Raw genomic sequence first — 27,681 nt, forward strand, 5'->3', positions numbered from 1 at the left:
CGAGTTACTGCCTCCACGGAAGGGACCGTCCACTGCTACTCCAGGCACAAACTCTTCATGTAAAAGCGGTTTCGTGTTGAAGGTCTTTTGAAGGTCACTGGAGAGCACTATTCAAAGCTTTCCGAAAATGGTCCCCAGAGGAGGGCTGAAGGCCGAAGCCACCCAGCCTCAGCCTCAGGGAGAGGCCCTCATCGCACCCAGAAAGGGTCAAGACCACCGGGTCCGAGAATGGCGCCGAGCAGAGTGCAGGTGTCTCCTGGAGCTGCCCCGGGAAAGCCGCAGCGGCCATGTCCCAGTCTGTGCCTGCTCGGCAGGGGAGGGGTGCACAGGGAGCCGTGCTGTGCGGGGAGGTGGCCCTGGGTTCCCTGAGTTCTGCGTCAAGGCGCTCCCAGCCATGATGTGACGGGGCTGAGGCACAGGGGCCCGTGGTGGCCTGGCTTCCATGTCCGTTTGCAGTCCAGGGTCCCCGCAGAGCCACTTGCCAGAGCAGGCAGCCAGCCTTGCTCTGGGCACTGGGACCCTGGGCAGGCAGAGGCCTCCGGTGACCCCCATCAGGCACCCGACCCCTCGACCCCTGCAGCTCCTCCTGGTGGCTGCACTGCGGCCCATCTGGAGACGTGTCAGCCTCATTATGGAAATCGTACCCGCACCTCCACCTTCTTCCAGGTAAAACTTGCAAAATTGTGACAAAACGCACATAAAACTGACCATTTGAACCATTCTGAAGAGCACAGTTGATGCGTTAAGTCCATTCACAGCGCTGTGCGGTCCACCTGGCCCAGACCCTCTCCTCACCCACAACGGGAGCCCTGCGCCCACGGCGGTGCCCACCCACGCTGTGGCTCTGGCTCTGTCCCAGGCGGGGTCACCAGGTCAGACTGGCCCCCGTGCGGAGGGCAACCCGGGTCTGGCTTCCCACACGCAGGCCCCCGCTGCCCCAGCGCTTCGCGTCGCAGTCCTCGCCGTTGGCCCTGGAGGCCGGCTGCGCACGTTCAGGCTCAGGCTGTCAGGCGAAGGTGAGTTTTCTTTTCTGTTCGATAAACCATTGGGACCGAGGCTGCTGAGTCATGGGGTGGAACTTGCTGGGACCGCCCTGGGCGTAGGTTTTCTTTATTTTCATTGAGTGGAAATTCTCGCAGTATTCAGTCCACCATTACAAAGTGCCAATCAGTGGCATCTCTTGTATTCAGTGTTGGGCAGCTACCACCTCCCTCTAGTTTCAAAACTTCATCCCCCAAAATCACCTCCTACCGACTAGGACATCACTCCCCATGTCCCCCATCTCCCTGTCTCCTGGTAGCGAGATGTGCTTCCTCCACAGATCTGCACTGGCATTAGTTCATTATTTTTTATAGCTGAGTAGTATTCCATTGTATAAATATACCACATCTTCTTTATCTAGTCATCTGTCGATGGACACTTAGGCTGCTTCCATGTCTTGGCTGTTGTAAATAGTGCTGCTGTGAACACTGGGGTGCATGTATCTTTTCAGACTAGAGTTCCCTCCAGCTGTATGCTCAGGAGTGGGATTCCGGGGTCATATGGTAAGTCTATTTTCAGTCTTTTGAGGAATCTCCATACTGTTTTCCACAGTGGCTGCTCCAACCTGCATTCCCACCAGCAGTGGAGGAGGGCTCCCTTTTCTCCACAGCCTCTCCAGCATTTGTCATTTGTGGACTTCTGAATGGTGGCCATTCTGACTGGTGTGAGGTGATACCTCACTGTAGTTTTTGATCCACATTTCTCTGATAATTAGTGACACTGAGCATTTTTTAATGTCTCTACTGGCCACTTGTATGTCTTCACTGGAGAACTGCTTGTTGAGGTCCTCTGCCCATGGTTTGATTGGGTTGTTTGCTTTTGATAGAAGAGCTGTCTGAGCTGACTGCGTATTTTGGAAGTTAGTCCCTTGTCAGTCACACCATCTGCAAATATTTTCTCCCATTCCATTGATTGTCTTTTGTTTTGTTTATTGTTTCCTTTCCTGTGCAAAAGCTTTTAAGTCTAATTAGATCCCATTTGCTTATTTTTGCTTTTGTTTCCATGACTCCAGGGGACGGATCCAAAAAATACATTGCTGTGATTTATGTCCAAGACTGTTCTGCCTGTGTTTTCCTCTAGGAGTTTTATAGTCTCTGGTCTTACATTTGGGTCTTTAATCCATTTTGAGTTTGTTTTTGTACATGTTGTTAGAGAATGTTCTAAGCTCAGCCTTCTACAGGCAGCGGTCGAGTTTGCCCAGCACCACTTGCCGAAGAGACTGTCTTTTCTCCGTTGTGTATTCCTGCCTCCTTTGTCGTGGATTAACTGACCATGACTGTGTGGGGTTATTTCTGGGCTCTCTGTCCTGTTCCACTGATCTGTGTCTGGTTTTGTGCTGGTACTATGCTGTTCTGATCACTGCATCACTGACCCCCCCGCCCCGATCGGAAGCAAAGGAAAGCTGGACTCGGTGACAAGGCGTGGAGAGCCCCTGGCGTGTGCTCTGGCGCACGCCCCCTGGGAGAGGCTGCCCCCGAGCCTCTCTGAGGCTCCTGCAGTCATGTCAGTCCCCGTATTTTTCACCTCCAGAATTTCTACTTCATTTCTTTTCTAACTTGTGTTTCTCTGTTGATCTCACCTGTTGCTCATACACTGTGCTGATTTCTCTCAGTTCTTGCTCCATGATTTCCATCAGCTCTGAGCGTGTCTGAGGCAAAGCCCCCGTGAAGTGCGTTCAGTCTCAGGCTTTCCTCATGGATGGGTTCTGTCAAGGGTTTTTCCATGAATGACCCATAGTTTCCTGTGCCTTTCTGTATTTTGTAATTTTTGTCGACAACTGGACATCTTGAATATCGCGGCATGGCAAAGCTGGAAGTGAGACGCCCCCTTGCGAAGGCTGCTCCTCTTGCCTGACGAGGGCTGTAGTCGTCCAAGGTTGAGTGACTTCCAAAGCGTCTTGCGAAGACTGTATTTCTTGTCATATGTGGTCACTAAAGTCTGTCCCTTTAGCTTACGTTCAGCTAACATTAAGGAAAAAAAAAAAAAAAAAAAAAAGGAAGCTACTCTGCCTTTTAAAATCCCCCGACCCCCACTGCCACAGAAGCTACTTCAGCTGTGGGTGTTGAAACAATGACCAGACTGGGAACCAGGCCTTCTGCAAACTACCAGGCAGGTTAATATACACAGCTCAGAGTTTTGGTGGAAAAAGTCCCTTTTCCACCCTGGCTTCAGCAAGTCGTACCAGCAGCGTGGGATGCGGTCCCCATGGCTGCGTCCCGCAGGGCTGGATGAGGGGCTGGTAGCTGCCATGTGAAATGCCAGAATTCACTGAAATGCACCAGCTTTCTCTGTTGGGCACTCCCCCGATGTTGTGTCCTGGGAGCCCTAGTTCAAGACAAGTAATTCTGACACTTCCCACAGGCTCGGTCATCAGTCTGCGGGGACCGACCCCGGGAGCGTCCAGGTTGGAAGGCTCTGACTTACAAACCCGACTTCTCGGCAAGCCTGCTCAGTCTGTTCACTCCTTCTTTAGTGAACGTTGACGGCTTGTGCACGTCAGGGACTTAGTCTGTTCCACCGGAATGTCAAATTCATGAGCATTTCCCACGGGATTCCTGTGTCACCGTCTTTGCAGGTGTGGGTGTCACATGGAGCCTGGAGTGAAGGTTCCACGTTACGTGCTGCCTGGACTTCCGGTCCAGCTGGGAAGGCTTGGGACAGCCTGACGACGAGTCCCCCCGACTCTGCTCCTGCGATCGAGTCCCCGTCACACCTCCCTCTGAAACAGGCAGACCAGGTCCAGCTCCTGTTCGTCCCTGGGGAGGTGTTTCAGTTCCCACCAACTCATGGGACTGGTCCCCCCGTGGGCACGACCCCCCACACTACAAAGCCTGCCTCCTGTGGCCCCCGCGTGACCCGGCCTGGCTCACAGTGTCCCCTTTCCTCAGGGTGTGAGAATATGGCCTGATGAACTGCCTACCGCCTGCCGCATGCACCCAGCCGTGCCCGTGCGCGCGGGGTGGGAGCCAGGCCCCGTCGCCCTGGGGCTCCTCGTGACAGTGGTCGTCTGCATCCTCCTGTTTCCTCGGTCATTCCAGCTTGAGTTAATTTCTTTTTCAGTTTTTACCTATTTGCTATGGGTTTACCTCATTCTTCTTTTCTAGTTTAAGGGAGAATCAGTTCTGGGCCTTCTTTTCTCATGTAAGCGTCTAGTGCTATAACTTCCCTGCAGATCCCACGTCAGCTGCATTTCACAAATCTGGTTGTGTTTTCATGTTCATTCTGTTAGCTGTTTTCTGATTCCCTTTGAGACTTCCTCTTTGAATCATGGATTATTTTAAAATGTAATGTCTAATTTCTAAACATTTGAGGATTTACAAAATATCTTTGTTACTGATTTCTAGTTTAATTCCCTAACTGTCAGCATAATTCTGTGATCTTAGTTTTTTAAACCTTTTTTTTCCTGACCAGGCTCTGGTCTGTGCTGGTGAACTTCTGTGTGCATTTGAAGGGAATGTGTGTCCTGGTGGGTGGAGTGCTGTTGTTGCCCGGGGTTGCCCAGGGCTCCTGTGCGCTGGCTGACGTTGGCCCCGTCCAGAGCAGTGCTTGAGTGTCTGGTGTAACGTGGGCCTGCGGCTCCTCCGGTTCTGCCGGAGCCTCGCGGAGCCGGCCTTCTGTCTGGCTGCAATGCCCTTCTGCATCAGTGGCGACTCGCCACGCTTTGAAGTCGGCTAACTGAGAGTGAGAATAACGACTCCTGCTGTAGCGGCGTCAGCGTGGTCTCTTTCCCTCTATTGACTTTCTGTCTCTGTGTTGACAGTGTCTTTGTGTGCAGCTCCCTGCAGACAGCTGTCGCTGGTCCTACGTTTTGATCCCCTTTCACTGGAGCTGAGAGCGGCTGCTGGCCCGGCTGGACTGACACCTACCCGGCGCTGTTGGCGTTCTGTTCGCTGTTCTCGCTCTTCACTTGAAAGTGTCACGCCTAGGCTTGCCGTTTTTTCTTGTATTTATCCTGATCGGTGTTCTCTGAGTTCCTGGGCCTGCTGTTCGGTGTTGACGTTAATCAGGAGAGATTCTCAGTCACTGTTGTCTCAAGTATTTCTTCTGTCCCTTCCTTTCTCCTTCTGGTGTTCCGCGCCGGTCCCGGGATGGAGTCTGCTCCCGAGTCTCCCAGGAAGCCACAACTGCCCCGGGAAGGCCTCGCCCACCGTCTCCCCTGTCTTGGGGGCAGTGGTTCGCCGTGTCCTCGCCTCTGACAGATCCAAGAAGAGTCGCTGACTTTCAGGCTATTGAGCTGTTTACTCGTTAGGACGAAGCAGCGACGTCCCAGCTCCTCACGTGTGGAAACTGAAAGTGAAGTCCCGCCTCTTTTACCGGGGCCTGTGGTCAGGTGCTCGGATACAGGGCCTGGCGTCGCGGTAAGCTGAGCCTGTCCCACCAGGCACTGTCCTTCCACGTGTCTGGGAATCTTCCTTATTTGGAGCTCCACCCTGACATCAGTAGAGCCACCCCAGCTTTCTTGTGAGTGTTCGCACGACGTCTCCTGCCTCCTGTCCTTTCACTTTGACCCCACCCACGTTATCTGCCTGACAGCCTCTTAACTGGGGTGTTCAGCCCACCTATACTGAACGTAATCATCGATAAGATCCCCCTGCACCACTGTTTCTGCTCGCCCCCCGCCCACTTTGGTTCCTGTTCCCTGCGCCCTTTGCATTACTTCACAGTCTGTGCAGCGTTCCATCCTAATCACCCTTGGCTGCTTATTCTGTCGGTGCGATGAGCAGTTGCACGGTGGTCACAGCACACGGTGCCAGCGCCGCCACTCGCCGCCGCCGGCCGTCCTGCCTCCCGCGGGGCTGTCAGTGTGCATGACGTTTACACACACTGGACGCCCTAAAGGACAATGTTAGAAGTTTACATTGGAGCATCAGAATATTCTAAAGAATTTAAGAGGAGAAACTAATTTACTGCGTTTGCTCAGAGGCCCACGGAAGTCCTTCATGCTGAAGTCCCAGAGTTCCTATTTCCCTTTTGCCTGAAGACCTGCCTTCGGCATTTCCTTCTGAGCAGCCCTCCTGGCTAAGAAGTCTCAGTTTTCCTTCGTCTAAGACTGTCTTTCCTCCGCACTCCTGACATCTTCTGCGGATACAGTATTCTAGATCGAGTTACCTGCAGCCCTTTCCGCCTCTTCTTGTCCCATGGCCCCCGCGGTTTCTGATGAGAAATCTGCACTCACACTGGTGTCACTCTGTGCAGCAGGTCACTGTCTTTTGCTGCTTTCAAGACAAAACCCTTCAGGTTCAGCAGAGTCGGTGCTGTTTCTCCACATGGCTTTTCCTTGAGTTCAGCCTATCTGGGGTTCACTGAGCTTTGTGAATCTTTACATTCATCTTTCCCCAAACCTGAGACATTTTCAGGCATTATTAAAAAAAATGTTTTTAACATCAATGTCTTTCTCCTTTCGCTGGAATCCGTTAACCCAGAGTACTTAGGTCTTTTTATATTGCCCCACAGTCCCTAAGGCTAAGGTTTGTTTCCGAACATTCTTCTGTTCATCCACTGAATTTTTCACTTGTTATTTTTAACGTCTATAACTTTTGGTCCATACTTCGTGGAGAATGGTTATAGTAATTAAAACCGAAACAGCTACATCTTTCTGATTGTTCCAACATGCTCAACTCAACACCTGGTGATTTTCTTTCTCCATCAGACCTTCCTGGCTCCCTGTACCGCGTAATTCTGGACTGTGTCCTGCACGTTGTGAGCCTGAGTCTTACTAAAATCCTCTAGGGGCTGTTGATTTATTTTTTCCAAGCAGGCAAACCACCTGTCTAGGTTCAGACTGGACGTGCTGACCTGCCTTCTGTGGGCTGTGGTTCTACGTCGGCTGTTTCCTGAGCTCGGCAGTGCTGTCTGGGGCCATCGTTATGGGAGTTCAGCGAATAAGCCTTTGCTCTGCTTCCTCAGGTCAGTTCCCAGCATGTGCAGCTCCGGGTGAGCCAGGACGTCACACGGCATCAGGGGACCTTGCTCTACCCACCTCTTGGCCTCTCTGGCTCCACACCTCCTGTCCCCCGGGAGCCCCCTTTCCTGGCCCTTGGCCCACAGGCTCAGGTGTGAACCCCCCTGAGACACTGCACACTCCTTGGGGCCAAAGGAAAACATTTCTCCCTCCCACCCCCACCCCCTCTGGACTGGAGCTGCTCCCTTTCCCCCTTCCTCTTCCCGGAGTCCCCAGTGCCCCTCACTGTGCCCACGGGGCCCTTTCCTCCTGGTCCCTCTGTGCACCCCTGATGGGCACTCCTAGAGTCCACACCAGGAGATGCCAGACAGAAAGCACTCAGGAAAATCTTCACCATCTCAGTTCTTCCAGCTTTAAACCCTGCTAGTTTCCTCCTCCGAGGGCTGAGACAGCTGCTTTCTTTGTTCTGTCAGCGCAGAGTCCCGGGGAGAGTGTGCTTACAGCACCGGGACCTCAGAAGGACGTTTCTAACCCCAGAGATTCTATGCCTACAGGCCTGGTCCTCTCAGCAGAAGTCAGCTGCGAGCCATGCTGCACCTCCCTTTGCTGCGGCCATGAACACGGAGGCGGAGCGGGGCCCGTCCTGGACCAGGACTCCACAGGACGCTGAGCTCGGGCCTGCGGGCCAAGTTGGCATCACCACAAACTCAGGGGCGTCTCCCCTCCCTACTTAGGCCGCAACTTACGGTCCGTGACTGCACACAGGCTCCCGAGCCCAGTGTCTTCCCACCAGATGGCGCGGCCCTCAGCGTGGAGCTCCCGCTGAGGTGCTCCTGCTGCATGAAAAACCTGTTATCAGAGTCACTGAACCGGTTCATGTATCTGAAGTCCTCTTCCCTGCAACCGGTCTTTATCCTGGATAAAGGGAGACCATCCTGTTTGACTCGGTTTAACCTCAAGAAGGCAACATGAATGAATCATCAGTCGCTCTTCCCAAGCGAGACTGGGTTAAGACCTAGCGCATTTTAGGCACCGGGTAACGTAGAAAGGGCAACACACCTGAAGACCAGGTGTGAAGGCGTCCCTCTGATGGGAGCGTCTCTCGGCCATGGGGACTTCTTTCACGCACATGGACTGTCCCCTAGCCAGGGCGAGGGCTCTCCCTGGGAGCGCCCCTGGCACGCAGTCAGCTGCACTCGGCTCCCGGGGGCCCGTGTCACCACATCCAGGGCCCCTTCAGGACACCAGTGGTCCTGGCCAGAGATTCCTGGCCACTGGACGATCAACGTGTTAACAGTGTGGCAACTTCACCAGCCACGTGCCCCCTTAGAGAAGGTCCTTCTCTCACGGAGGACGATCTCGAGTTGTTGCAATGAGCTTTCTCAGGCTGAGGGGCAAGTCTGCAGAAGAAATGGTAGCAGCAGCTTTAAAACTCCAACGTGGTGGACAGAAGCCAGCAGACGCTGTCATCCCTGCCTGAGGCCCAGGGCCTTTTCCACGTGCAAGCGCTCGGGCGCCTTCTCGTGGCCGAGCCTCCGAGGCTGCACGGCCGTCACCACAGCAGCGCCTTCGAATACTCGCACCAGCACGGTAGGTAGGCCTCGATGCTCAGAAAGGAGCACCACGTCTAAGAGCAGAAAGGCGGTGCCAGCGTGAGCTCGCCACAGCGACAATGACACTCGATGCAGTTAAAATTGATAAAAATACTTTATTGAATTTCAGGACCTTGGTACTTTTAAAATTCCAAATCTTTGCACACAATCACCACTACACTCTCCAGAACAGTGGAGGTTAGGACGTGAAGATTGTCACTTATCTCCTTGTCTCACACAGCACAGGAGTCCCGAGTCCTGACACCGCCCACTTCGGACCATGACCTCCGCCTACCCTGCTGTTCCGGGAGGACGGCAGGGGATGGCATGTGTGCGGAGCTCAGCCGTCCGCGTGGAGGCTCCAGACGCAGGAGGAAGCTCAGTCCCTGGCGTGCGGATGCTCCCTGGAACGTGCCACCTCGCTCAGACCGCACGTGAGTTTCCCTTTTGTATTTTTGTCTGGTTCAGGGCGGAGCAGCTGAGATGAAGTTTCTAGTCCCTCGGGGAGCTCAGAAGTTTGGCAAAGGTCAGAGCAGAGACTTTGAAACAAGACTTTTAGGAACTGCCGCTGGGCGGCTGGGAGGGAGCGCGGTGCGGCAAGACGGCTGTAGCACCAGGGCAGGCTGGGCGGCGCCCGGAGTCGCGGGCTCTCGGGATTTCGGAGCCAAATTCAAGCATTTTTAAAAGTGCCCAGGATACGGTGGTTTGCTCATCTGTGTGTCCTGCCCTCTCCCTGACAGTCCTCAAGTTCTCCTTCTGCAGACAGGAGAGCGAGGCCCCCGCCCCGGGCAAAGGCTCCAGCTCCTTACGGCAGGCGCTGTCCGCTCTCCTTCAGTTTGGGAACTGGGTCCGTTTCTCACCTAAAACCCTGCAGCCGTCTCTCCCGCCCCATGAAGCCTGTATCTTTGGCTCAGGAATAACCAGCTGACAGACTGGGCCGCGGTGGGGAGTGTCTCCAGGAGGGCGCAGGAGGTGTCGGCTCAGTGTCGCTGGGCCCTCTCCCCCGGGTGGTCCAGTCACCAACCTGAGCCCGTGGGCGGCGGCTGCGGGCCGGGACACTCAGCAGTGACCCAACCCCAACACAGGACACAGCACAATCCCAACTATTCCGCAAACTACAAGCCTTCTGAGTAAACAAACAAAAACACAAGTTCCAAGGTGCCTGTCAAGTGCCTGGGAGGTGGGACTGCCGCCCGCACTCCAGGCCGCGAGTTAGCGTTTGCCACCGTCACACACGCGGTCTCATTCACGTGATGGTTTCGTCTTTATTTTTTTAAATGGCTGAGTTATAAATCCAGCTAATGTGCAGTAATTTCATAATTTTAATATGCATTATCTGCAGTAACACTGTGACAGTGCAATACCGTGGATTGACACACAACACTTAGAACAGATTTATCATATTTGGTCTTTGGGTAAATCATAAATGTTTTAAAATCGCCTAAATATACCATTCTGAGCTGTTTCATTCCACCAGGAAAATACAGGGTTTTTTCCTCCCTTAAAAAAAATTAAATACCAAAATAACTACATTTAAATAAATAATGTTATGATGATGACATTTAAAAATTCACAATAGGACCGAAGCCCTCTCTGTCTGCACGGCTGCTCAGCCCGGGCCCCGGGACAGGCGAGTGCTTCCTCCCGGAGGACTGGGGCTGAGGCCAACAGGGCTCCTACCTCCCCTCTCACCTTGGTTTCCCTTCCTCTTGCTCTTGTTTTCCGTAGAGGAGACGGCAGCCTTGGTACTGGACTCAGTTCTGGAAGGTTGGTGGGGTTTCCTATTACACATCAGAGAGGGACCAGATGTTTCGCACGCTTTCCCGAAGGGCACCAGCCTCCGAGACCCTTGTGTTAACGCACAGCTGGACGCCGTGCAGAGCTGGTGACGGCAGCTGCCACGGCCAGCGTGCCTCAGAGAGATCTGTGACAGGTTTGAAAAGGATGTGTGATAAAAGATCGAATCTTGTTTCCGATGAAGGAGGAATAGTTCTGCAGTTTTAAACATACACAATGCGCAGGAGACTTGTTTTACTTAGAGTGGAAAATTATGCCAGGGACACGTCAACACAAAGAAAGAAACAACAAAAAGGAGCAAGAAAGAGACGGGTAAGTGCAGCCATTGGGTCACACGTGGCCAGCGGGCGTCTGCGTCTGTCCGTCCCACACACGGAAATGGAGGTGCATTAAATTCATCACGCAACTGCTCTGACCGGGAAGATCTGCAGACGTCATCAAGTAGCTCCCTCGGACTTTACGGGACAGACAAAAGTAAGTCATTCCATAGGCTGGAAGCAAATAAAAACAAACGGAACTATGTTGTTTCTCTTCCCCAAGTGAAATCCACACAAAAGGTCCCGTGTGATTCCGAATTTCCAGAGTAGAAGTGGAGTGATCTGAAATGTCAAAGACCCCGTTATTTTGTAAAGAAAGAAAGTGCACCTCAAAGTACTCTAGTTCCACGTGTGGACAACAAAATACTGTCTGGTCTGCGGGCGGCAGGGCGGCTCCGGCCCAGCCCGGCAGGTCCACTTGCACCGGGCGCGTCCTCACGCGAAGGACCGCGAGTCTCAGAGTTGAGAGCTAAGCGCGGGGCGGGGAGACGCCGCCAGGGCCTGGCTTCGATGTGGTTTGTTCAGGTGTGACTTCTGTCTTTAAATTAAGGAGTTTTAAGGCCACCTGGGTTTTGTGTTTTCAGTGCTGAGGTGAAGTCCAACCGCAGGGCCCTCCGCCCACCGAGAGAAGGCGCTCCGAGCGTCGGTGAGAGGCAGTGTCTCCTTTTGGCACCAGAGTTGACGAGGAGGAGGGCGCCCGGCGCTAGTTCTGGACGCCCTTCTCGCGCGCGGCTGCCGGCGGCGGGTCCACGCTCAGGGCGATGACGATGCTTTCGCCGTCCTCCGTCTTGACCCGCTTCAGCTCCGGCTGCTCCGCCGGGTCGCCGTTCTGGCGCTTGGTGGGCAGGGAGGCCGAGGCTGAGGCGTGGGTCGCCAGCATGTGCAGGGGGCTCGCCGCCGCTGCGGAGAGACGGGGGGTTAGAGCCCAAGCGCCTGTGAACCACGGGCCCAGCGAGGGTCCCATCCACAGCCGCCTCCTTCCCGCATCCAACCACACGGGCGCCAAGCCCGGGGGACGGAGGCTCGGGGTCAGGCAGAGGGGGCACAGCCCCTGGAGGAGGAGGCTCGCCCCTCCCTCTGCCTGAGCTTGGCTCATCTCCATCTCTGACCTGGAGGGCCCCACCTGCCTTGTGCTCTGCATACCCAGCTGAGCCCAGCAGACAAACCAAGAAGGCAGCCCCACACTTAGAAGTGCCACTTCCTCCACGGCACTGGGACGTGGGCCTGGGCTGGAAGGAGCCTGGAGCCAACGGCACCCTGTCCGGCGAGACCCCTGCCATCCCACCTGCCGCTGCAAGCACTGACGGGGGGGGGGGCACCCTGGCAGCGGGCGGCCCACTTGGGGGTCTCACCCACAGGAAGCCTGGCGTGCCCCGAAAAGCCTGGTCGCCAACCCCCATCTCCCGAGCACGCGGACTCCCAGAGGGGACGCTCAGGTCTGCTGCGTAAGAACTTCCACCAAACCCATGACTCCAGGTATTTTAATTTTAATACACTGCTTTAAGTGGGCTGAGAGATTACAGCATTTCCTCCTAAGAAGCGAAGCCTGGAGCTAAACGGAGACATGAAGGAGGGCACGTGAAGTGCAGCAAACAGGAAGCCCCAGGGCACAGGCTGTGGTCAGAGAAGGGCAGCCCCGACTGCCAGCACCTCCACCCTCACCTCCGACAGCCCCCTCTGATCATGGTCCCAGCAGGCTTGTACAGGAATCTAAAACTCACGCAGGTTAATTACACCTCAGTGAAGCTGGAAAAAACCCACGTGGAAACGCAAAGGGCCTACAGTGACCAACACAACTTTTTATAAAGTGCCAAGGCGGAGGCCTGACGCATCCCGACTTCAAGACTTCTTACAAAGCCCCAGTAACCATGACGAGGCATCGGCCCTTGGACAGGCACGCAGATGGACCCAACAGAAAGGAGCACCTGGGAACAGACCACACACCGGCAGGGCAAGTGATTTTTGACGGAAGTACCAAGGCAATTCAGCGGAGAAGAGAAAGTCTTTTCAACAGACGGTGTTGAAATAACTTTGACTTTATACAAAATTAACTCAAAACGGGCCACAGACCTAAATGTAGGAGCTGAAACTGTAAAACAATTAAAATAAAACAAAGGAAAAAAATCTTAGTGACCTTGTGTTTGACAATGACCTTTCACTTACATTGGGGTGGGGTGGGGGTGGGAACAGAAATTAAAGGAAAAAAAATTGACAAACTGGGCTTTATAAAAGTGTAAACATTCTGTTCTTCAGAAGACTTGAAAACAAAAAGGCAAGCCACAGACCGGGAGAAATATCTGCAAAGTACACATCTGACAGAGGACTTATGTCCAGAGTGCATAACAAACTCCTACCACGCAGTTAAAAAGGAAAACAACTCAATTTTTAAAGTGGGCAAAAGATGTGAACAGGCCTTTCACCACAGCATGTATTACGATGTGAAGTGAGCAAAAACGAGGGTGCCCAACACCAGTGATCACTAGAAAAATACAAGCTCAAGCCAATTAAAAACACCGGGCCGGCTGAAGGAAGACTGGGCACCCCACGCACCGGCAGGAGCGGAGATGGTGCAGCTGCTGCCGGAGGCCATCAGACAAGTCTCTGAAGTTAATCACCCCCCCCCAGCGGGTGACGCGCCGCTCCCCTCAGGCATTCCCCAAGCCCGTCTGACCACCGTGGGGAACGACTACTGGGGTGACAACACACCATCACTGACTGTCCACTCAAAGCGGCCGGCACCGCCCGACAGCCACCTGCTGGCACCGGCCTGCATCCCGGCTGCCCCACCTCCCGACCTCTGAGGGGGATCAGCAGGTCCTACACTCAGGAACCAGTGAGTCCCGTGGGTCCTGACTCCCCGCACCCCGACAGCTGGAGACCAGGAGGGAGCCCCCAGGAGCCGGCTGCTGGGCAGACCGGACTCTGCACAGCGACAAGACCCCACTGTCTGCTGGCGCCTCCCTTCACCTGACTTGGCTGAGCAGTGCCGGGTTCCCAGGGCAGCTCCTCCGAGGCCGACCATGTGTCAGGTCTGGAAGGGCGCCCTGGTGGGAAGCCCTCTCTGCAGCAGCCAGAGGGCATTATTCCTGGGCAGACAAGGCGCACGGGGATGTTGAGGAAAACCCAGCCCAAAGCCAACAGGACTGCTGGCATCTCTGGGAGACAAGTAAAGAACAGCCTGGGCAAGACCGCCCCTGCTCCTGCTGCCGCCGCCCCCCCCCCGCCGCAGGCCTGGATACGGGGACGCTGGCCTCTTGGTGGTTGGTTCCCAGTGGCCACAGGACCCAGGGACGACTCCCCGTGGGAGGGGAGCCAGCGGGGTGGCTGAGGGGATGGAAGGAAAGAGGCGGGTCAGGGAGCCATCAGGCTTGTGCACGGCTGTCCTGGTAACGTGGAAGAAATGGCAGGAAGAGACGCCAGGCTACTTAAGATGCAAACTGGGAACTGGACAGCAGGGCCGCACAGACCAGGCCCGGCCCTCTGGTGCCTCCAGGAGGGCGCAGAGGGCCCACCAGGCAGAGCCGCAGAGCAGTACTGCAGCTGGACCGCCCTCTCTGTTGCACTGACTCAGAAGACCATCCGAGTCATGGCTCCCCTCACACCCCCAGCCCCCCACCCATCACTGCCGGCTGCACACTCATGAGACAACACCCGCCTGGGTCCTGGCTGGGCCAGCTAGGTGCAGAAGCGACCTGTCAGGTCCTGGCCACTGGGTGACCACACAAGGGCAGCCTCGACCCCATCCACGACACCTGCTGGGCCTGGCCCGACAGCTTTGTGCTCACTGAAGCCCCTTCAGTGACACAGGGACAGAGAGAGACCCCACCTGTCGGGCAGCGGGGACCCTGGAGGCTAACAGCTACCCAAACGCCGAGGCTGGACACCCTAAGAGCTGTTAGCCTCTGGCCTTGAAGGGAACGGGGCCCCTGACCTAGAGAGGACGCTGAGCACTGGCTCTGCAGCCTCGCCATCTGGGAACAAAGGGACCGGCAGCTGGACCCTGGACAATGCGGGGCCTCTCATTCACCTCCACACTGACTCGCCAGAGTGGCTGCTGCGTCCCTTTCCTGCACAAGGGCCTGTGTGACGCGGGGGCAGCATACCTGCTGCCTGGCTTCGTCCAGCTGGGCAGACACACCCCCACTGCAGAGGACACGGCAGAGACGCAGAGCCCTGGCCTAGTTTGGGAGCCGCAAACTTCTGGCTCGAATAAATGCTCTTTCAGAAGGACAGAGCTGTCATAGACCCAGAGCAGGATGGAGTTAACGTAAGGTCAAAGCCTGAGAAACAATGTGAACGCAAGAAGGGGCGGGCAGCTGTGGGCAGGGCCTGCTGTCTAGAGGAAGGGGTGCAGCGTGGGTCCTGGGCCACACTCACAGTGACCTGAAAACCCCTAAGAAGGGTGACAGAAAGGAAAGGAGAAGGAGAAGGAAAGGAAAGGAGAAGACCAGGGCCGTGAGGAAGACTGAAGAGTGGGAGGAGAAGTCTCGGCAGGAGACGTGCAGAGGGCGGCTCCAGGCCGCAGGGAGCAGTTGCAAGGCCAGCTAAGCTCCAAACCCTGGACAACGCCGGGAAGCAGTTTAAGAAATACCACAACCATCACGGCGCTAGTGAGCCCTGCGTGGGGACCGGTGACAGAGGTCAGAGCCGGAGCCCGCCCCACAGCAGGACCTGTGCCCTCCCCTCCCCATGCCTGCGGCGGCCAGACCCAAGCTCAGGGCCCTCTGTGCTGGGCGTAAGCCGGGCACGTGCCTGGGGGGACAGGCTTCCTTCCCCAAGGCTGTGGGGCGAAGCCTCATGAAGCCGCCTGGGAAGGCCCCTGCAGAGCAGGAAGACACCGGGTTCCCACTTGGGGACGCTCAACCCTCGGCCACGTGGTGTCTCAGCAGGAGGACTCAACTCCACAGTCACCTTCCAAGGGGACGCCGGGCATCGCCCTGGCCCCTGGCGCCCGCACCCACCTGTCCATCAGCTCGGTCTAGTGGGGAGGAGAGGCTAAGAAGTAGCCAGACCATGGGGTCTTCTGTGAGCAGCCCCAGACACCGCCAGGAAGACGTCCCACTGCACGATGGCCTGGGCTGACTCCCAAATTCAGTCGTGACCCTGATGCGGAAGCCAGCCAAAGGCACTACGAGAAAACCACAGACCAATCCCCTGACGAAGCCTGACACACCCATCCTCAACAAAATGCCAGCAAACCGAACTCAACAGCAAGTTAAACGGATCATACGCCAGCACCACGTGGGATTGTCCCAGAAAGGAAAGGGTGGTTCAACACATAAAACCCACCCGTGGGAGACACAGCGTTAACAGAACAGAGGAGAAAAACACCCGTGATCATCTTAACACAGAAAAGGCACATGACGAAACTCAACACTCAGCAAATCAGGGATGGAAGGGGAATCTGTCCACGTGGTAACATGTACGACAACCCACACCGGAATCAGCTCCCCCTCAAGGTCAGGATCAAGCCAAGGACGCTGGCCTCTGCCGCTGCTGGTCAACGCTGCACTGCAAGTGCCACCAGGGCAACTGGGCAGCAAGGGGAACAGAAGGCATCCATCCGAACGGGAATGGAAGCGAAGCTCCCTCTACTGGGAAATGACGGGACCTTTATATGAAGAACATCCTAACAAATCCACTAAGAAAACCCCTAGGATAGAAAACTCATACAATTAACAAATGAACTCAGCAAAGCTGCAGGGTGTAAGGTCAACATACAGTCAGCTGCAGTCTTACACAGCAGCAGCGAGTAATTTAGAAGGAAATTATGAAAATACCGTTTAGAAAACCATTCAGAAGACATAGAACAGAAGGAAATTTAACCATGGCTTAAACACTGCAAGACTCACACACTGAGAACTATAAAACACTGTTGAAAGAAATCAAAGGCCCAAACAAACGGAAAGACATTCCGTGCTCAAGGACCAGAGGACTTAACACCGTCAGGATGGCAGGACCACCCCAAACCACCTGCAAGTTAATACCATCCCTACCAGAACCTCACTTCTGATCGAAAACTTCCCATGGAGCTGTACGGTGTCCCGAGCAGCCAGAACACGCCTGAAAAAGAACAACGTTGGAGGACGCACACCTCCCGGTTTCAGACCTCCCTACAAAGCTACAGCTCTCACAGCCAACGTGGCTTTGGCACAAGGACAGACACGAAGATCAATGAACTAGAACTGAGACATAAACCCACACACCGGAGGTCAACTGATTTTAACAAGGGTGCCAGGACCACTTGGTGGGAAAGCACCACCTCCCACAGGTGGTGCTGGGGCAGCTGCACCTCCACAAGCAGAAGGAAGAGGCCGGGCCCTCACCTCACACCACGTGCAAATAAATTAACTCCAAATGGATCAAAGACCTAGACATGACTCAACTGTAAAACTCCTAGAAGGCACAGGGTAAAGTTTAGTCTTCACGACCTCAGATTTGGCTTTGGACTCTTAGATATGCACCAGAAGCACAAGAAACAAAGGGAAAATAAGTTGGACTTCATCAGAATTAAAAACTTCTGTGCATCAGAGACACTATCAAGAAACAACAAAGTTTATAAAATAGATAAACAAATTCTTCTGTACAGCACAGGGAGCTATGTTCAATCTCACGTAGTAACCTATAATAAAAAAGAACATGAAAACAAATATATTTATGTATACGTATGACTGAAACATGCTGTACACCAGAAATTGATACACTGTGAACTAACTATACTTCAATAAATTTTTTTTTATTTAAAGAAAAAGGTCCTACGGTATATACAGAGAATTACTCTCAGTACCTTATAATGGCCTATGATGAAAAAGAATATGGAAGGGAATACATACATAAATGAAATCACTATGCTGCACACCAGAAATGAACACAACACTGTAAGTCGACTTACTTCAATAATAGTCAAAAAAGACACCATCAAGAAAGTGAAGAGACAAACCCACCAAGTGGAAGCAAGCACCTGAGACCACACACAGGCTCCCCGGCTTTTCCCAAGTCCCTCTGTGCCACTTTGCTTTTACGGAAGACCTGCATTAGTACCTGTTTCCGCTGATGGAAAGACATCCAGATGGGGTTTTCACTTCTAAGGAGACAGGGAAATGCTGTGCGGGGAGCTGAGCGAGAGGCAGCGGCGCCCCAGCACAGAGGGACACCACCACGCTGCTCCCGGGGACCACGTGCAGCAGCGCAGCCTCCAGCCACTGCAGCTGTGAACCACGTCTGTGCTCTGCCTCGGCTCTGCATCCATTAGCAAGACGTGTCCTCAGGTTTCACAGGAACCCTTTACTTTTGGATGGCAGGGAAAACCTGTATTTGATCAGGACCTAGTATCCAAAATACATAAAGAGCTCCTACAACTAAACAACAGAAAGACAAATAAACCAATTAAGAAAATGGTTCCAAGGATGTAGATGCTTCTTCAAGTGTTGAAGAGGATGTGGACAAATCAGGACCCTCACACTGTCACTGAGGATAGAACGGAAAATGTAGCCACTGTGGAAAACAGTTTGGTGGTCACTAAACAAACACGGAATTGCCACATGACTCAGCAACTCCACTCCCAGGTACGTGCCCAAGAGAGATGACTAAAAGGACTAAAACACGCTTGTACACGAACGGTCATCGTTCCCAGCAGCCAGAAGGTGGAAACAGCCTAACTGCCCATCACCTGGCGAAGGAACAAATGTGACGGAATCGTCCTCAGCCAGGGACTGGCGCACTGACACGTCAAGCCCGCCTGTGACGACCAAGTTACTCACAGAGAGAAGAATGAGACCCAAATGATTTTTAGCTACTTTGGAGACACGGGGCTTGAGGAAGAAAGCACTTTAAACAGGCAACTGATTGTAAATTTCTCAACTTATCCACAGGTTGCTGTGTGTTACCTGTGATTTAAAAACAAAAACTTCTCAATGGTTAGCCTTCCCTAGAAAATGTTCCAAATCTTTCCTTCCATGACACTTGGGTGGGCAGGGTGAGAACTGGGATCACATGCGGCCCCCCAAGTCTCCACCCCATGTAAGCTCAGGTAGGCATCAGAGGTCAACACAGTTAAGCCCCCTGTTCCCCACCCTCTCTCCAAGAAAGTTAGCCTGGGCTAGCAGCTTCTGATTCCACCACGTGAGGTCCTGTGGGTCCCTGGATCAGGACAGCGCGGCAGCGTGACAGCCCACACGCCTGGACGTCAGGCACTCCCAATGCGGGCCCACAGTGAACGCGTCTGAACACCAGCCCCAAAGACCCCAAACTCCTGGCGACTTACAGCCAGCTGGACGCCTGCCCTTCACACGGCTCCCTGGGTGACCAAGCTGAATGCGGGTCTCTGGCCTCTGGGTTAAAAGCCAAGCTCCCTCGGTCTCGTCTGCGTCAGAGCGCCAGGCTTTCAGAGCCAAGAGCACGGGAGAGCGGCAGCCCCTGCTTCCGCTGCCACAGGCTCAAGCACACCCAGCCGCCCCCCGGGGAGGGCACTGCCAGCGGGCAGGGCAGCTGTGACGGCCCCCAGGACATTTCAGAAGTTCGGGTCTGTTGCCACCCCTCAGGCTGCTTCCAGGCCACCCAGAGGTCCACAGAAGGGGGGAGCGGTGCCCCCTCGAGGTGTGCAGACGCATCTCTTCAGATGGACCCTCCAACCGGAGTCCTGGGGCCCGGTCCCACCCCCACTTTCCGGTCTCCGCAGGATCTGGAAACGCAGACACGTCTTCACACAAAAACTAAAACTTAGCACTCGGAACCCAAGCGCTCCTCCTAAGAGGAGAGCAGAGAGAGGGCGCTGCTTACCGCTGTTCACCTGCCCGTGGACGGCGGCGGGGACTGGCACCACGTGAGTCCCATTCTGCGTGACAGTTTTTACTGGAAGCTGGTGCTGACCGAGAGGTGCCTGCTGCACTATAGTGACCGTCTGCACAGGGGCGGCCGGGGACGTCTGGATGAGCCGGCCGGCGGCACCGAGGGTGGCGTGGCTAACTGCAGGAATAGGTTCCACTTTCACTGAATTAAAACAAAAGGGAAAGCGAAGAAATGACACCAACTGGCGCCACGGGGAAGTGCACAGGGGCCCGCGGAGCTGCGCCAGCACGAGGTCAGGGCCGTGGTTGGGAGGGTGCGTGGGAGGCTGGGGCGGCCGGCTTCTCAGCACTCGCTCACCTTTCACTTCTCTGTGGTCTCCGTTCTCCTGCGGCTCTGCCTTGGGCGGGGCCAGCACGGCCGCCTGAGCGACCATGGCCTGCCCGGCGACGCTGTGGGTGCTCGCGGGGGCCAGCGCAGCCACGCTGGTGACGGACACCGCCGGGATCTGGTGGACGACATGCACCGTCTGCACGACGGGCTGCTGGGGGGGAGCGGTGGTCGCGGGGGCGGCGACAGCGTAGGTGACGGGCTTGACCGTGGGCGGCAGTGGTCGCTGCACGGTGATTAGGACGGGCTGACCGGACAGAGGCGAGCCTGCCGAGGACAGGGCGGGAGTGAGGCTCGTCACCCCAGCCAGCCAACCCAGCCCCACCGGCAACATGCAGACTGATGTCGGGAAACAGGACGGGGCCCTTTTCACCCGGTGGTGCCAGAGTCACTAGGGTATTTCATGGGGATGTTCGAGGCTAACACTGCGACCCCCGCCCTGCTGAGGTGTCTCACACCACCTCTCCCTAGTAGAAAGGAGCCGCCCACCCAGGCCTGAAGGAGGCGCTGCGCTGGCCAGGGTCAATGCCTCCGGCTTTCGCTGTGTGGACAGCTCGGGGACGGAGCCAGGGCCGCCATCAGCAGCGAGCCGCTCCTCTTTCTGCTTTGGGCATCTGGCCTGGGCTCAGAGTGACAGGAAAGGCCCCAACCTGGGGGCAGGCGGGAGCATCACCAGCATGACCAGCAAATCCAATACATCAAAACGCACGTTCTGCCAACCAGCCAGGAACCACAGTGGAACGACCCTGGACACATTTCCACACTTCTTTTTTTCGTACCCCAGGGCACATATTTTTATCCTACATGGTGGCTTTGTAAGCACACTGAAAAATGCTCACTTATTCATTAGAGACATTTTTTGCTGCCAATCAATGTCTAGTTTGTCTAATTATGTTATTTCTTTTGAGAGGAATCTTTTCACATTTTTGAATGACGAAGCAGATAACTGACAAAATTGGTTAATTCTAAATTTTTCAGGTACCTGCACTAGAGTCACAGAAAAGAACGTTCACAGATCTTTCCCCAGTGCTACTAGCTTCTCAGAGCCTATGAAAGAACACTCGAGTGCCATGCAGAAAGCACCAGGCATGAGGCAGGAAGGAACCAGGGCCTCCCCTCTGTCTTGGATGAGCCTGCTCACCTGTCTGACTGCCCCCCCCCACCTGCCCCTGCACATCTCACCTGGAGCGCTCTGGGCGAACCGTGCCTCCTGGATGACAGCGAGTTTGGGCTGGGCGGCACCTGGCTCGGGCTCCAGGGGGGCCGGCGAACCTTCCCTCGACAGGCTCTCGGGGGTCTGGGCGCCACTGGAGTGAGCAGACAGCACTCCAGCATGGTTGGGAGAGGCTGGGGCACTTCTGTGTTACCAAAAAGACGACAGCGGAGTTTTACAGTTAAAGCCCTCATAAAACTGCCTCATTTAAAAAGTGCATTTTGCAAAAAGGGATGTCATCTGTCTTCTGCCAACCAACCACACATCTACAAGTCTTACTTTCTCTGTGAACACCTGGTACCTGAGACGGACACTCAGTGAGACTGGCCGGACTGTGACAGAGCCACTGTGCCCAGGCTCTGCTGCTCCAGCTCCGCACAGGCTGCGCAGCCTTGGGCTGGACCGGCTGCCCTCCACCCAGCTCCCGTCCATAGTCAGGCAGCCGGGCCAGCAGTGTGTGCGCTGGCTGGGGCTTAAAACTCATGTCAGAGTCATTTCATTTTTTGTTTGTTTAAAAACAGTATCTATTAATGAAGCTAAAAATATGTAATTTTTAAATCAGGCAATTAACGTTGCATACACCAATCTTGACTTTAAGCAGCTAAGAGGTAGCTTTAAAGAGCTCTTCAAATCCCAAGGAAGAGGCAAAAACACTGTCCATCAGCGTGGCACTGTTACATTGCCAACTCGTCATACTGACAATGTGCATTCAACAAAGCAACAGTTGTTACGTGGGAATGGATTTAAGTAAAACTTTACATCAGAATTGTTTCAGACCACTAGAAACAAAAATACATGAGCAGCATCCAACAGTTTTTTCAAATCCCATCCCAACCTTTAATCAAAATGCATTTGGTAATTTCTTCATTTTCAAAAGGAAAATCTACCAATACATCAAAGGTAAACTCACTGAGCATTAAGTGGGGTCTGTGTGCTTGTCTTGTCCTTACCTAGACGAGAGAGGTCCCAGAGGGGTTCTAAAGCAGGGCACGCCCCTAGGCCGTCTTTTCCTAAAAGCCTGCTCTATTAATTTGCTTTCAGAGGCGGGGTCTATCCTCCAGAATGAGCCTTTGCCTGGTTCTTCCTGGGAACGTGGTACTTTGATGAAATAACGATTCAGAGAGAGATTGTGGCGAATTGAATTCTATGAAACATAAAAAAATACGTAGAATTCATATACTTCTTTGCTGAGAAATAGAAACGTGCCCCAGTTCTTGTGCCCTGCCAAGCTGCAGCTCTGCACTGGAAGGAGGCGGCCCTCCCGGAAGTGTGGGGGGGACTGCAGGTGGGACCGCGGTTGCGACCACTCAGCAGGACGGCCAGAGGCTGCCTGGGGGCTTCTGCAGAGGAGAGGACACCAGGATGCCGGCAGGGTAACAGCGTGGCAGGGTGGGCACCTGAGCAGGGAGGGGAACTGGGGAATGGAGGGGGGCAGGGACTATTCCAACAGGGGAAACATCAACTTCCACCTTTCTTCCAGGTAGGAAGACAACGACTATCACTGGTCACCTGATCTTTCCTGCTGACCTCTCCCTGTCTGGAGCCGAACAGAGCCAAGATCAGCCAAGATCAGCATTCCTTTAAGATACTTTTTTAAGCACAAAATTAGCTTAGAGAATCTGTCATAGCCGTTAGAATGAGTTAACCCAGCAGAAGGTACCTGGCAAACCAGCAGAGGAGAAGGATCAGCCAAAGTGAGAAGCACCACTGACACCCCTCCAGTGAAAGAACTTCCGTGCACTTTACTTCTCTGATCCTCAGAATAATAGTGTGAGGCACAGAAAAGAAATCTCTTTCTCAATTCCTAAGTCCATTCTTCTACCACAAAAAGCTCTGATCTGAGCAGAGCTCCCAAATCCTGAGGCCTTGGAAATGTCAGGAAAAGCTGGATGAAAGTCATGCGTTCAGATCATTCTGTGCACTTACATTAATGTTCAAATTTAAAATTAATAAATGAAACTGTTAAAAGTTTCAACTCAAACTAAAATTTGGGGCTATCCAAAAGTCATTTCTAAATTCCTCGATTAACTTTCTGACAGAACTGCTACCCATGACCTAAAATTCTGACTGGCCAGAGGTGGCTCAGAAATCAAAACACGCCAATACCACTATACAACCAACCCAAGGGACTGCCCTCTGGACGTCAGTCCCTCCACTGGCAGCATGAGGGGGCAGGCTGGGCCGTGTCTGTGACTTGTGAGACTGTTTATAACGTGTCATACGAGAGTGGGAATATTTTAATAACCACAGATACCTGCTATAATGTTTTATCAGAGTTAAGCTGAAAACCAGCCAACAGCTCTCTACCCACTCCTCCAGAGAAGACTGGCTCCTACTGCTGCCCCATCAAGACAGAGAAGGCCATCCTCTTCCAGCCGCACTCAGACCTTCCCGAGTGTGGAGCAGAAGGCGGATTCCAGGACTGCGGACTGAGAAAAGCACGCCCAGACGAAGACCCTGCAGGACACTCAGTGTGACAGGTGTGAAACCGGCGCCCAGCAGGAAGGAGCTCGGGAGTGACTGCCAAGCCCCGGCGCTGGACGACCCAGACACCGGGCTGCGCTGACCGAGGTGCAGCGGCCCCGGTGCGCGCTGTCAGGAGGAAGCACGGAGATGAGCGCTACTGCAGGGGACAGGGAGCCAGGATTTCTACCCTGCTCCATTACCCCTCACACCCCCAACAGGCTGTCCAGTAAGTTCGAAGATCAGGGAGCTGGAGCTTCTGTTCTGAAAGTGGAACAGAACCCAGGCTGGGCCTTGACAAGACAGACGACCTTCCTCTCCACCCTCACAACCTCATAAATGGTCACCGTGACCCTCCAGCCAGCATGCCTCTAGAAAACAGGAGGATATAACAGGAGACAAGGAACAGAAACACAAAGTAACTGTGTTTCTAAGGTAACTGGAGGCCTTTGTAACTTGATCAAACAAAGCTACACACATTAAAACCACACCGATGCAGATTCCAGCGATTCAGAAAGTATCAGGAAGTACTTAGAGAAGGTGGATTATAATTTAAAACTGAAAGTGAAGAAAAAGACCACTCCTGACCTGACTCACTCCCTGGGAGACTGAGGCGGGAAGAGGCTGCTCTGTAGCCCCCACTCATCTTTAAGAAGAAACCTCATGAGGCACAGACTCAGCCCCACACGGGTGTCAGGAAGCACAGGGTGCTTGACTGCAAGGGCAGTGCCAGGCTCTGCAGAAACACTCACCCCTCTTACAGCCCAGCCCACCGGCATTTCAAATCATCAGAAGCCCTCACATAGTGAGCCACCCCCCCAAGCACCGAGCCCTCACCTGCCCGCACCCGGGGGCTGTGTCCCACATGCAGTCCCCAGACATGGACAGACGACCATCTGCTTCTTCTGTGTTACATTTTCTTCGAAGCACAAGTGCACTGTTACAGATTAAACACAGTGGGTCCCGCTAGGATGTACCGTACAATGCGTTAGGGACCTGCCAGGTAGCTGGGCACGGAAGTGCTCTCCAAATCCAGCATTTCTCTCCCGGCCAGCTAAGAACAAGAGGGCAGACAGGGCAGGCTGCATCTTGTACCTTCTACAACTAAAACCCTTACACGACTGCAGACTTTTACAAAGGAAATATTCAGGATCTGACTGGTGCACTATTTTTATTAGAACACAGTATATGTTCTGTCTCCCTTCCGTTAAACAGAAAACGGTTACCACCCCACCACTCCAATCACCTGGTTATGCTTATGGGTCAAAAGAAACACTTTTCAAAGGATCATTTACTCATTAAGCCTCAAAGGAATTCTGTAGCCATTCCAGGTTACTTAATGAGTTAAATCATGGATGTCTTTCTCCTTTCACTGCACTTTTGCTGCTCCATGCGGCAAACAACCCTTCCCTGTGCTGACTTAGCGAGGCCCTACGAGCCATGCAGTAAGTGACCACACACAACACGGACACACAGAACCGGAAGAACACACACGATGTAAGGGTGTAAACATTTAACCTAAACAATGGAAACAATGCACCAATTTCAAGGTGTCCTCTGAGGAGGCCACGGTTCACAGACACCCTAGGAACAGGCTGAAAGGACAGCTGGATGCGCAGGTCCCATTTAAATGGGCAGCGCTGTGTCCATCTGTCTTACATGCTGGCCAGCTGGAGACGATGTCTTTTGAAGAAAGGGTTCCTTGGTAAACCAGTTTGAAAACCATCCCTGTCCAAAATTCAAAAGGCTACAAGCGTCAGGTGTGGATGAGGAAGACAGGCGCATGCCAAGGGACAGGGTGCACTGGCTTTTCAGCCCTCCCTCACTCGAGACACACAGAATGAACTGCCCTGGTCAGAGAGAAGCCTCTCTGACGACCGGAGCCTGCCCTGGCCGTGGGGACCGTGACAGGGAGAGACAGAGACTGGGGTTCCTCCCGAGCCGCGCCCGCTCCCACCCTGCACAAGGGGCCTGCAGCCTGCCCCCTGCACAGCAGCTCAGTCCCCTCGGCTGCCAACCGCACCTGCGAGACCCGCAGCAGCAGCCTCAGCAGCGAACTGAAACCGACCCACCTGCCAGCCCTTGTCCGCCGTCCGGTAGTAGGGGTAGTTTTTAGTGATGTGTGTGTAAATCCCATTCAGGGTGAGCTGTCTGTCAGGCGCCATCGTGATTGCTTGTACGATTAATTGTGCATAGGAGTAAGGTGGTTTTGAGTCATCCTGCATTTAAGTCAAAAGAAGTAATGAAGTTATCAAAATTTTTACTAAACTTGCTGAAATTCAGGAGTCTCGATGTTTTTAAGCATTCCTGTGATAATGCTAAGTTTTCCTTCCTACAAAAGTAATATAATTTAATGGGAAAGCTTTTGGAAAATTTGGAAGAAGCAAAAGAAGGTGTGCACACAGCATAAAAAAAGAACAGTAAAATCACTTCAGGAGAAAGTCAAAATGGCAAAAACGAAAAGAACAAGAAAACGAGGAAAGCTGCCTGACCTCAGGAGAGTCTAGAGCGACACCCCCCCACACCACAGCCAGGGCCCATCACATGGGTCCAGCGGTCACCTGGAGGGCTGGCATGGCTCCGGGGCCTCAGAGGGCCTTGCGTGCAAGGATGCTGAGCGCCACAGCACCAGAGGGACGTGCTTAGAACCACTGAGCTCTCCTCCTGTGAGAAAGCCCTGCGCCCAGGTGAGCTCCAGGAGCCAGACTCAGGTTGCCACCCCAGGGGCCGAGGCACCTGGGCAGGTTGTTCAGGTGTGCGGTGGGGGGGAGGGGGGGTTGGCATCCCTGGTCCCCGCGCGCTCAGAGCCGCCAGTGGCTCCTTGCCACTGTGATGAGTCAGACCCCATACGCTCTGCACGGACAGGAACCACCCACAACCCCACACCCACTTGTAAACAGCCAGGGCCTGCCCCGCTGGTCTCCCTGAGCGCATGCGTGCTGGGCTCCTGGACGTGGGGCACAGGGAAGGGATGGTGGAGCTGAAGCCCCTGCAGGCCAGAGCAAAGCCCTCCTCACTGTGCTTACACTGTCTGGGGGGATTTCCTTGTTATCTTTTTTCCATACATTTCAATTTTTTTAAGCTTTTTTTTTTTTAAATGAAAAATGTAACACAGAGCAGCCCATAACACAGCCGTATCAGCTGAAAACAAACTTCTATAAAGTGAACAGAAGTACAGCCAACAGTGGGCTGAGAGAGAACACAGCCCACATCCCAGGAGCTTCCCTCGGCCCCTCCCTTCGAGAGGCCACCTCTGTTCCTGACCTTTCATACTGACCACGGTCGTGCTGACTGACCTTTTACCATCTAAGAAACATCGGAAACAATTCCACTTAGTTCTGCCTGACTTTCAACAGGCAAGTGGACGGAGGTGAAATCCCACCGAGGGCGCCCTCCGTGTCTGCCCCTGCCCGGCACCCCGTGCCGAGGCTCCTGGCGGGGGCGGCTCATCCCCACGGCTGTGCTGTGTCCTCGCAGGGGAACCCAGCACGTTTCATAAATGTGTCCTCAGAGGAACACTTCTCAGCACTGCATCCAGGGCGCTTCCAATGAGCAACATGGCGCATGACACCCCTAGCTCAATCACTCTTTCCTCACGGGGCACTTAGACTGCTCTCAGTTTTCCGTGACCTTCTGTTGGAGATGTGCGTCCACTTCCCCCAGATGAAGTCCTAGCAGGGACATGACTGGGTCAAAGGGTGGAAGCAGGCAGGTCCCCTGTGGACTGTCAAGAAGGGGACTCGTGAGCGTCTGCATGCAGACGAGCGTAAGAGGGCCTTCAGACGCGGGTGTGTGCAGCCTTCAGCACCTGGGGGGGGGGGGCAGGATTGAGCCCAGGGACGTCCCCGGACACCCCAGTGAGGATGAAGGGTTCAGGACCTGGGCCCCAGTGGCTGCTGGGGAGAACCCAGTTCTGAGTGACTGCAGGAAAGCACCTGCGAGACCGCGTCCATGCAGATGTGAAGTGAGGACAGATGGCAACCCGGTGGCCCCGGGGGTCTGTTCTGTGGTTGTAAAACATTTACCTTTGGGCTGTCTCCACCTGAAGCTTCCTTCTCGTTTTCTGGCTGTGAGCTGTCGGCCATTAAGTTGAGGTCAGATGGTATCACACGGCCCATTTTGTATCCTGAAGACCCTGCTCCCCGGGGGCTGGATGGGCAGGAGTTTGCAGCACTGCGGGAA

The 27,681-nt window shown here is 54.1% G+C and overlaps 1 protein-coding gene across 4 annotated transcripts in view; it reads right to left on the reverse strand.

The window, feature by feature from the left end:
• The window catches only part of FOXK2 (forkhead box K2), a 68,180-nt gene that overhangs the window by 8,265 nt on the left and 32,234 nt on the right, over positions 1-27,681 (reverse strand). For 3 of the 4 annotated variants that reach the window (XR_010384360.1, XR_010384359.1, XR_010384358.1), the window contains exons 3-9: positions 27,525-27,672; positions 25,572-25,718; positions 21,987-22,180; positions 21,006-21,181; positions 19,794-20,090; positions 19,428-19,637; positions 10,228-11,549 (exon numbers count right to left, since the gene is read on the reverse strand). Coding sequence is in view for 1 of the 4 variants with exons in the window: in XM_031469742.2 (XP_031325602.2) it covers positions 11,353-11,549; positions 19,428-19,637; positions 19,794-20,090; positions 21,006-21,181; positions 21,987-22,180; positions 25,572-25,718; positions 27,525-27,672 (1,369 nt within the window). In the remaining 3 variants the exon portion in view is untranslated. Of the gene's footprint in view, positions 1-8,631; positions 11,550-19,427; positions 19,638-19,793; positions 20,091-21,005; positions 21,182-21,986; positions 22,181-25,571; positions 25,719-27,524; positions 27,673-27,681 lie in introns of those variants that run through there. The other variant, XM_031469742.2, reaches the window with a different exon arrangement.

This window comes from Camelus dromedarius, chromosome 16 (assembly GCF_036321535.1).
Source record: "Camelus dromedarius isolate mCamDro1 chromosome 16, mCamDro1.pat, whole genome shotgun sequence".
Taxonomy (NCBI): domain Eukaryota; kingdom Metazoa; phylum Chordata; class Mammalia; order Artiodactyla; family Camelidae; genus Camelus; species Camelus dromedarius.